At 40.7% G+C, this 11,490-nt stretch overlaps 1 protein-coding gene across 2 annotated transcripts; it reads left to right on the forward strand.

Moving 5' to 3' along the window:
• Nucleotides 1–261: 261 nt before the first annotated feature.
• Nucleotides 262–10,911, forward strand: OSGIN2 (oxidative stress induced growth inhibitor family member 2). Of its 2 annotated transcripts, none has more exons than XM_081204604.1 (6): nucleotides 262–320; nucleotides 3,839–3,993; nucleotides 5,845–5,981; nucleotides 7,030–7,221; nucleotides 8,187–8,278; nucleotides 9,648–10,911. In XM_081204604.1, the coding sequence occupies exons 1-6, from the start codon at nucleotides 277–279 to the stop codon at nucleotides 10,687–10,689; spliced, it is 1,662 nt and encodes a 553-aa protein (XP_081060730.1). In that variant the 5' UTR covers nucleotides 262–276; the 3' UTR covers nucleotides 10,690–10,911. The 2 variants fall into 2 exon arrangements, with proteins under 2 accessions (XP_081060730.1, XP_081060731.1); XM_081204605.1 differs by lacking the exon at nucleotides 262–320 and adding an exon at nucleotides 847–908.
• The last annotated feature ends 579 nt before the right edge of the window (nucleotides 10,912–11,490 follow it).

An 11,490-nucleotide genomic window follows, 5' to 3' on the forward strand; every position in this document is an offset into this window, starting at 1 on the left:
CCTCCCCTTCCTCCGCCGCCGCCGGTGCCAGGCGGAGGCTCCTCCCTCGCTCCCGTGTGACTGGCCTAGTGCCGCATGTGAGGCAAGAAGGCGGGAGGGAGGAGGAGGAGAGGCGCCCGGCCGACAGCGGCCCCCAGTGCGGCGGCGGCGGCGGGAGGGAGAACAAGAGGCGGCGGCGGAGGAAGAGCAGCAGCAGCAGCAACGGCCACATCCCCCATCTGCCGCCTCGACGCTTCTTCTCTTCCCCCTCCCCCTCCCCACCCCCGTTAATCCCTCATGACGGTTTGGTGCTGCCGGTGTTCCCTGGCCGGTCACTTCAGGTAACGCTTATTCGCCAGGCCGGCCGAGGGAAATAGGTTTGTGGGTCAAAGGGGGGGGGGGACGGCGGGGGGGTAGAGAGAGAGAAAGAAAAGGCTCCTTCCATCCTCCCCTTTCTCTTCCGGCTCCTCCCTCTCCTCTCAGAGCCGGCGGTTGACGCGATGTGGGAGTCCGCGCGGGATGCCTTCCTGCCCGCTGCTGCTGCTGCTCCTCAGCCGGCCGGCCGGCTGGCCTGCGCTTCACTGAGGAGGAGATGGAGGAGCGAAGGAGAAAGGTCACGGGGGCGCGCGCGCGTGCCCGCACTCTGTAAGCGGAGGAAGGGAGAAGGTGAGGTGCTTTGAAGAGCATCCTGGAGGCGCGACTTGGGTGGTGCTGCTGAGGAGGGAGTTAGAAGGGAAGGTGCATGGTAAGGTGTGTTGCTGGCTGATGCTCCTAAAGACAGAGGGAAGGGAGGAAGCAAAGCAAAGGCCCACCCAGACGAGCCACACAAAAAGGAACATCGCCTTTCCATAGATGATGATGGCGGCGGCGGCAGATTTCTGAATGGCCAAGATGGTTCGTGATTTGAAATGTTGTTGCATGACAAGCAGGTAGGCTTGGAAATCGCCTCTCTGCAGCACACATGGCATTTATGTGCACACGTGGTTTTGTGCGTGTGTGTGTGTGTACACATAGGGGGGTGTGGGTGGCACTGTGGTCTAAACCACTGAACCTCTTGGGCTTGCCATTCGGAAGGTCGGTGGTTCGAATCCACACAATGGGGCGAGCTCCTGTTGCTCTGTCCCAGCTCCTGCCAAACTAGCAGTTCAAAAGCACACCATTTCAAGTAGATAAATAAGTAGCGCAGCGGTGGGAAGGTAAACGGTGTTTTCGTGCACTCTGGCACTCGTCATGGTGTCCCATTGTGCTAGAAGCGGTTTAGTCATGCTGGCCACATGACCCACAAAGCTGTCTGTGGGCAAACACTGGCTCTCTCGGCCTGAAAGCAAGATGAGCGCCACAACCCTTTGACTGGACTTAACCGTCCAGGGGTCCTTTATATAAACACTCACATGCCACCTCACTTGTTTGTGTATACAGTATATTTGTATTCTATCTTTCTTCCATGAATAAAACAGCAAAAGAGGCTTTGGGCACTTTAAAAGACTTAACACGTTCAGTATGGTGTAAGCTTTTAGAGACGAAGGTACGCTTCACTTCTGGAGATTCTTCCATGATGAAACTAGTTGTAGGTAAGATTCTTTGCAGGTCTACCATTGTTTAGGCACTGATCATCCCCATTGCTGCTTCACTTTAGTCTTTTAGTTCTTGAGACCATTCCATGAAACAGTATATGGACTGGGAATTTCTGTAGGAATTTCTTTAATGTTGGGTGGAAGAGAAGAGAAAAATTCCTTTCTGTTCTTGGATTTTGATTAAATATTACAGTTGCAGGCTAAATTTATGGATATAGAATGGAGCAAAATGATACTTTCTGGTAGTCAACTGGTAAAAGAATGTCTTCAGAAAGTTAGGCTATCCTAGACTTCTAGTCCCAGACTATCGTAGAGCCATAAATAATTTTACCCAATGCCCATAACTCATAGCCTGTATCTCTGGAAATTTAAATTGATGGGTAAATAGTAGGTCAACTGTGAAAGGGTGTTGAATACCTCATCATGGTTTTCTGATTTTTGACAAATTTCATAGGGATCTTTCAGATGCTACTTATAGTAGCTGACACCATCCAAAAAAGGGTATGCAGTCATTTGTTTTGCGGGTTACAGTGCAGCCTTTGCATTTTAGTTTCTGCTGTAATTTCTGGTGGTGTTTGGTGTAAGGTGGCTGGCTAGAATATTTGCTAGTGCTATCGTTCTAATTGTCTTGGCATAAGCAAGCATAACTTAACTGCCATATATTTAACAAACTCTTTTAAACAGATGTTGTGTTATGTCATAGCCTGTATTTTAAATATCTGAAGATATTTCCTGTGAAGATGAATGTGTAACTAATAGACTAGTATAGTGTAGAAAAGGTGTTATTGATGCTGGTTTTTACTGGTGTAAGAACAGAATGAGAGTCCTGCTGGAGCAGACCTGGGGCCCATCTAGTTGTGCATCCTTTTGTCCACAGATGCCTGTAAAAAGCCCATAAATACTTTTTCCCTTTAGCCTTTAATGTAAAACTCCATAGATTACAAGGGAGGACAGCAGAAAAAGGTACACTTGTCAGCGTGCAGACATTGTGGTTTTGCAAAACAACATAGCTTCCTTTAGTTTGTAGCCACAACAGAGATGTGGGGAACCTATTAAGCTTTATTGAGATATATTCTGCAGTATAGAGTACCATAGGTGCCTATATTTAAGCCATTTAAATGACCTGATAGTTGACAGCAAGCATAGAATTGGTTCCAATTATCCATGGTTTCTATTATTTTAACCATGAATTTGCCACATGTATGGCACTGCAGGGTTTGTCCTAAGCTTAATCTGTATCTTTAGCTGCATATAAGTATGTTTGCATGCATGAATGTCCTGTGTGATTTTTGGTTCCAGGGAGGCAGACAACTGTATTCTGGATGAGGTTATATGAGCTTTACCAAGGAAAGGAAAATGCTTGAGGCTGACATGTGCCGACTGTAGGACTGTGCAAAAGCAGTCCTAGAGCCAGCAGTGCCTACTTAAATATTAGCTTAGAGGTGGATTTGATGGGAAATACAATTAGTGTCAGAGTTGGTAGATTCCTGGATTGTAGGAGGAGGGAGGGAACCAACTGCAGAACTGTACATTTCCATTTAAATTCTTGAGAAAGCGCTTGCATTGCACTTAGATTATGCAATGATTTATTCTTAGAAGCTATTTTGGAACCAATTCATACATTCTTCTTAATAAATATTTTGGTTTTGATCCAAAGATCCTTTGAGTGGCACTCAGTTCATGGGATACTCTCTCTGGTGGTAGGGAGAAGGCAATTTTTTCCTGATTCCCCTTGCAGGTGCCCCACCAAAATGTGCCCTGGAGGATTCAGGAACCATATGGAAGGTGGGGGGGAAGGGGAAGTCACCAAAAAACACCTCCTCCCTTCTACCAATGGGTGTGTCCTCTGGGTTCAAAACACAAATAGAAGGAGCCTTCTGTAGAAGAGAAAATAAGGATCCAAGTCACAAGCATTAGTTAATATATCAAAAAAATAATATAGCTTCGTAGACATTTAAATGTATGACCAGTTACCCCTGATTATTAGTTATAGAAATTGTATCAGACAATTTATTGTAAAAGAAATGTGTGTCACTCAACATGCACACTCGTCTGTCCTTTTGTAAACGTATATGGGTAAACCCCCTACTTTTTCCCTGTAGGATTCCAAAATAGCAGTATCAGTTTAGGAAAAGGCAAATGGATTTGCAACTCTGAAATTTTCCTAAGTGCTGACAGACTTTCTTTTGCTTATATATCATCAGGCCAATGACTTTATATTAACTTAAGTTTATTTTATTAAGAATGTGTTGCAGTGATGAACTGATTTTTTTCCTTTTAAATAGAAACTACTGTAGCCCTGAAACCGAAGGACACTTTTTGAATTCCTTAGTGCAGTATTTTGGTGACAGCTTTGGGACAAATGTTAAAACAATGCCCTTACTAGAAGAAGCTACTCTACCTGTGGACCCACCACTGAGTTTGCCAGTGGTAGTAATAGGTGAGTTATTCTCAGAATTTCAGTATATGAATAAGAATCTAAAATATTGAATGTGTTTGAAATTTATTAATTATAATTTAACAACCTTGCCTTATCACGGACTGCTTATTAAGTTGTGATATAATTGAGAGTCTAGTTATCCTATTATACAGGTATATTGTGATTTGATGCTGTTGGGAAAATATTTGAGCTATAATGGTTTCCTCCATAACTGGGAAAAATGTTGTATAGTAGAATAGGAATTGCCAAAGTGTACCTCCTTGTCACTGAATCTAGCCCTTTGGGGCCCTATATACCCGTTACATGCAACCTGGTCATGTCTGTGATGGAGCAGCTGCTCTAATACTCGCTTTCCTCTCCCCTCCCCATTTCTTTTTCCTTTTGTATCATGTCTATTTGATTTTGAGTTCAAAAGCACGCCAGTGCAAGTAGATAAATAGGTACTCCTGTGGCAGGAAGATAAACGGTGTTTCCGTGTGCTCTGGTTTCTGTCACGGTGTTCCGTTGTGCCAGAAGCGGTTTAGTCATGCTGCCCACATGACCCGGAAAGCTGTCTGTGGACAAACGCCTTCACCCCCGGCCTCAAAGCGAGATGAGCACCACAACTTCATAGTCGCCTTTGACTGGACTTAACTGTCCAGGGGTCCTTTACCTTTACCTGTGCTTTATCTTTTTGTATCTGAACAGCACTTCAACAAAAATTAAGCCCTTTTTTAAAAGTATCTAACAACAAGAACATAGAAACTCATGTAATCAAAATGAGAGGACTCAAGCTCCTCCACTTTTTAGGGAGAGTAGAGTGTTTCATCCTTAGCTGTTTTTCTGTTTCCAGTTGGCCGCCCCTCCTACTTCGGATCGGGGAGGAAACAACTTGGGAGGCCAGTTTTTGAATGGCAAAATAGCTTTGTCTCCATATTTGGTGACTGGGAGAATATCTGTAATTGGGACTTATTAAAACCATGAAACAGTGAAACAAATTCCTTGCTATACAGTAATTGGAATAAAATATGTAGCCTGCAAAGATGTAGGATGTTTTATATTAGATGTTAACCTAGAAGTGAAAGTGGTTTGGATTATACTGTTGAAGGAGGAAGTACTATTATTTTATGATATCTGAGGCTCTATGCTGCCCTAGGATCAGTTTCGGTGACATGATGCTATGCAAATATTATTCCAAAGTGCTGCAGATGGTTTTTCTGCCTTTTCACAACACAAGGTATCTCATTGCTAGGAAAAGCGTCTTCCCCACCCACCCATAACACTCCTTCAATTTACAATAGCAACAAACTTGTTTTGTAAAAAGTAACAAAATAACACAGATTTGTAATCAAATACAGGTTCAAAGCAATTACATTATCAACAACTAATTACCTATAAACTAATTAAAACTATATTATATTGTGAAATAAATTTGTATATCAGCACAAAAAGCTGTCAAAAAGCCAAGAAACTTCACATTAAATGAAAAAGTAATCTGGCTCCACTTTAACAGTAAAAGTAAAATTTTATTTTACATGTCTGATTATCTAGCCAAATATGTGTGGACCCAAGGGACTTTGAGCTCTTCTGCCACTATTCAGAAAGTTAGCAACCAATAAGCAGATCAGTGTTGGTATAGTCAGAAATTCAGTGATCAGAATCAAGGTAATATACTTGGCAAATAATATTCTAGACTATATTTGCAAAAATACTAGGCATCCTATAGCAAAAGCTGAGCTCTCTTAAATTCCTTGATCGCAATGAGGGGAAGATAAGCATGTCTTTGACTTTCATGGAATAAAGTCATTATCTTGGTCCAGATTACAATTTTAAACTTTAGTAAATCTTATATCATTTTTAAAATACCATTAGGTAATGGACCATCGGGAATTTGCCTCTCATACATGCTGTCTGGATACAGGCCATATTTGTCTCCTGCAACAGAACATCCAAATCCTATTTTGCATAATAAATTAAAAGAATCTAGTCATCTTTCTATTGTTGATCAGGTAAGCTACCACTTATGAAATTACACATTTAATTGCATATCAGGACTGGAAGAAAAGTGCATTACATATATAATATACAATTACATACTCTTAGCTTGGAAAAATTAGTTCACATTTCTGTTGTGCATCATGGTAGAAGCAAAGTATTCTGCCTTTTTCAGGTTTTTCAGTGTCAAATAGGACTTGGGGATCCAAAATGCCAATTATTTTTTTATGACAATCCTGTGTATTTAAAATATAAGAACTGCCTCCAGAATATATCTTGTTTGGCACTCTGCCTCCGACAGCAAATGTTGCCAGGAAGTTCTCATTACCAAACCTGGTAATGAGAAATGTACTATATCTAAATACAGAGGCCCAATGTTTAGGCATTGTGTCAAATAACCATTAATATACCTGTGTTCCATGAACAACAGACTTGTATCACCTTAAAAACTAACATATTTATTTTTGCAGGAGCCCAGAAAAGGGAGATCTGTGACCCTGCAGGTGTTGCTGGACTACAACTCCCATCATCCCTGACAATTGGTCATGCCAATTGAACTCTGACAAGAGTCCAATAACACCTGCAAGGCCACAGGCTGTGAACTTAGCTGATGGGGTTCAGTATACATCACTCTAATGAGTGATATGACAGGGATGAGCTGAAAATGGTTTTAGGCATCATGAAGCCCACTTGGACTTCCCCAAATGTTTAGTCTCTTTTCATCAGCTGAAAAGAGACTAATCATATGACATACAGAAAACATACTATCAATTCCTTGTATCAATTGCAGCTCAAACTTGATTCCATTAAAATCATTCCCAAGGGTTTAAGTGTGTAATCCGTGGGGAGAAGCCAGATGACATAATGAAGCTTGTTTGCACTCATTGTGATCAGGAAAGCAAGGGATAAAAGCAAACAACTAGTACAAGTTTGGTACATCTGATATCTATATATAGCCAGGCCTGAGAACATGGTATAGAGAGTTAAAGCTCTTTTACTGCACATTATTTTATATTCTAAGGGAAAGTTACATTGCCATTTAAAACTGTCTTCTCACATTAGGAGTTGGAGTACTTGGCGGAAGGTCTAGAAGGACGCTCTTCGAATCCTGTTGCAGTTCTCTTTGACACACTGCTTCATCCTGATGCTGACTTTGGATTTAACTATCCACCTGTTCTTGACTGGAAACTGGAACCAGAGCACTATATCCCTCATATGGTGCTTGGCAAAGGACCACCTGGTGGTGCTTGGCATGTGAGAACTTTTTCCATTTTGCTGTTGGAACCACACTTGATCAGAGAACTTCAGCTTACATGTTGGCTATGGGAACAATGGGTACCTACCACACATTGTTCCTGATTGGTTGTAAGTCCTGTGGCATGTACCTATTTCAAGAGGTTCATGTTTTGGCGCTGCATCATAGGGAGTGTATTAATATTTTAAATGAATAAACCAATGTGTAAAGAATTCCCAAAAACTTCACATATTACATACCTATTTTGTAAATGATCTTTGTGCTCACTTCCAAAGGCTTACATTTTTGTGCTTGCCTTTTGTAGAAAACTAGGTATGCGTTACACTCCTTGTATTAGATTTTATGGCGGTATATATGTTTCTAAAAGGATCAACACTTAGTTACACCCGAAAAGTGAAGTTACATCACTTGATTATTTGGGCCAGTACAATGATAATATAGCACAGACCATTTATGACCTTCCCACCCACCCCCCCCCAAGAACTATCATCCTGCACAATTAACTGAGGGCATTTTTAGTAATATTTTTTGTGAAGATTGTGGAGCTGCATAGTTGGCAAAATAGACCATGGAAGGCTAGAAATGAAGCCAAAGGCTGTAGGCTACCTGCTATAGGAGATTTCCTCCTGACTTTATTTCCTTAGCTGTAATGTCTAGTGTAATTTGCTGTCTGGATCCTCTGGATCACTCGGGGAGTTCTCATAACAGCTGCAGATGTTGGGAGTTGAAACTCCATGCTGTCCTGAAGATGTGCATGGCAAGCTGTCCCAAACATTACAACTGGAATAAGAAGAGTTGCCAAGTTGAAGCTTTCTGCAAAGCAGATAATATAGCACACAGGCTGGTCCTTTAGAACATGATTCATGGGATCTTTTTTTCTTTTTGTTATGAAATGAAGGTGGACTGAGATGACCTTAAGCAATATTTTAAATATTTTGTCCTGGTATTATTTTCTTTTCCATAGAATATGGAAGGTTCCATGCTGACTATCAGTTTTGGAGATTGGATGGAATTACCTGGATACACATTTAAAGACTGGACTGCTACCAAGCGAAGGTGAGGACTGTAACATTCTTGTAATGACTGATGGGGGGGGGGAATTACTTCTGTTAGTGGATGGAGAATCGAAAGTTTCAATGTTTCTGTGATCTATTTTTCAAAAGTACAAGATGCTCTTCTACATGTAATTTAATAAAGCTAACAGCTTGTAAACAATGGGCTACCATTTTGACACTTAAGCTTAAGACATTTGATTTGATTTAATTTAATTTAATTTAATTCATAGATTAGATAACCAGGGCTGCTGGATGAGATGGGACACCAAAGAACCGACTGCCAAATTTTCTACCTCCCCTATTTTTGAAAGGCTCACATAGTCTCGGCATTGACCTCTGTGTTTTTGAAAATTCAGTGATCAACTTAGCCTAGCATGTTTTGGCTCAGTTTAAGTACTTCTCGTAGTTGTGAGCAAAGGAGTGCCAGTGGGTTCCGCTGAATGTGGTAAAAATCCATGATTTCAGAATTTAAAGCTGATTTTAGCCGCTCATGATTTAAAAATTCCCTCTTGGGCAGCAAATTTAGGAATTTTTTTTCTTTGTTGTACATTCTATAGACTCTCATTTGTTTTTTTCTGGGAAAACTATATCATAATTTCCCTGAGACCAAGTCTTGTTACTACATAATTCTTTAAATATGTTTGATGCCTGCATTCATAGCTAGATTGATTGCACTGCCAGTGGTTTTCAGTGGCCTCACATTGTTATATATATTCCATATGATCTACAGCCCTTCCATTCAATACAGGGGCTGGAAATGTAAATACTAATTGAATTGCAATATGGGGTTGATTGACAGGTGCATATGCAAAAGTCAGAAAAGAGTTTGAGCCATCACTCACAAATGTCTGTGCCTTGCTTGGAACGTCATGCTTTGAGAGCCACTGTCTGCATCTGCGCATAACAGAAAGCCAAGAATCTTTGCTTAACAACCCATACTATACTGAATTGAACAAGGATGCAGGACCACCATTTCTCCTGCTTCACTCCTCCCCTGTGTGAGCAGGGAAACAACCAGGAAGATGATAGCTTAGCATTATGTCCAAACTCGTGTTCATAGGTTTATTTTGCCCTAAAAAGCCAGGATTCATATCTCAACAACAAAGCATACATTAATGCTGGTTAACCATCCTGGCTTGTTGGGGCAAAACAAATCCAGTATAAGCAGTGAAAACATTTCAAAAAACAAATCATGCCAAAAAGAAAAAACAAATGTACTGATCTAATACAAAAGCTGAAAATTCTTTCTGTAGCAATCTGACCTGAATATGGCCGTACAGTCACATTACAAGTTTAAGGAGGTGTTCCTGTGGTGAATGTGAACAGTAAACTAAATGTGAATAATCAGATTTGATCTTTATCTTTTTCAGAAATATAAAATGTGACAGAGTTCTGCCAGAGCAAATTGCTAGCTATTACAAGCACTATGTTAAAGTCATGGGCCTTCAAAAAAACTTCAGGGAAAACACGTACATAACGTCTGTCTCAAGGCTTTACCGAGAACAGGACCATGAAGATGAAAGTGAAGTGAGTGAAGATATTTTGCCACAACATTTGCAACTAGAAGAGCAAGGTGGACAGACTATACTGATCAAGAGAAACTGGGAAATCAGAGGTTATCAGAAAGCAGCGGATGGCTCTCATGTGCCGTTCTGTTTGTTTGCTGAGAATGTTGTTCTTGCCACTGGAACTTTTGATTCTCCTGGCAGACTCCAAGTAGAAGGTGAAGACTTTCCTTTCGTTCTGCATTCCATATCTGAGTTTGGTGCTGCTGTCGACAAAGGAATATTATGTGGGAAAGCAGATCCAGTCTTGATCATAGGTGGTGGACTTACAGCGGCTGATGCAGTTCTGTGTGCTTATAACAACAACATCCCTGTAATTCATGCATTCCGTAGGAGGGTTACTGATCCAAGTTTGATTTTCAAACAGTTGCCTAAAAAGCTTTACCCCGAATACCATAAGGTCTACCATATGATGTGCACTCAGTCAGTCACTACAGACTATAATTTGCACCATGCTTATACCAGTTTTCCAGAACATCGGGTCCTTTCATTTCAGCCAGATATGAAATGTGTCCTGCAGAGTGCCTCTGGATTGAAGAAGATCTTAAAGTTCTCTGTAGCCTTAGTGTTAATAGGTTCTCATCCTAACCTATTCTTCCTGAAGGGCCAAGGCCAGGGTATAGGCCATAACCCAAATGAACCAATTACCTGCAAAGGTAACCCTATTGAAATTGATCCATATACATATGAATGCACAAAGGAACCCAATCTTTTTGCAGTAGGTCCACTGATTGGAGACAATTTTGTACGTTTTTTAAAAGGGGGGGCACTGGGCATTACACGGCATTTGGTCACGAAGCAGAAGCATCAACTCATAGCTGAAAGAGAAGGAGATGGAGTTCCCTAAACCAAACAGCCATAGACATCATCTAAGGAACTACAGGCATATGCTAATAACTGACCCATAACATCTAGTCACTGGCAGCCTTGTTTTTTTTATCCATAAGTGTTCTTCATACTTTCATTGCCTTGTAGAGAATGAGACTACAGTATTCCAGCCTGTACACAAATTGTTTTTACTGGAATTGCTTCCAGTTAAAAGAAACAGTAAATGATTATAAGTCGTGCAGATTTTATTTGGTTTTGTACGCTGATGAGAAAATATTTACCACTCTAGAGAAAAATGGTTTCTACTCATGAACTAATAGTTTTGCTATATAAAAACTAGACCATCGTTGAAATATAGAAGCTTTTCTTTAAGACAAAGTAAAAAAAATATTCAGCAGTTGATTTGCAGCAAGTACTTTATTTTACCCTTGGTTGTTGTGGGAAGTATTTATAACTTTTAAAATGGCCTGTAAAATAGTTGCGAATGGAAACAGTTAAATGATACTCCAGATTGATATTCCAGCACAGTTGGTAGTTGGAAGCAGTTGTCATAAGTACGCAGGCATGCCATATAAAATGTAGCACACTAGCCTCTTCTACAGTGGTGTAAAATGAAGTACTGCTTATGTAACATTGTTATGAGGGATCGCGTAATGGATTTACTGCTGTAGTAAAAACATTAATGCCTTGGAAACAAAGTGTTTTATATGAATAACCTGCTCTGCCACAGGACTTTTATTTGTAAAAGGTATTTTCATAACAGCTCAGCATGGAAGTCTTGTTCAGTTTGAGCATCACAGGATTCTCAACATTCAAGATG

Source organism: Podarcis bocagei (assembly GCF_964188305.1).
Source record: "Podarcis bocagei genome assembly, chromosome: 8".
NCBI classification, from domain to species: domain Eukaryota; kingdom Metazoa; phylum Chordata; class Lepidosauria; order Squamata; family Lacertidae; genus Podarcis; species Podarcis bocagei.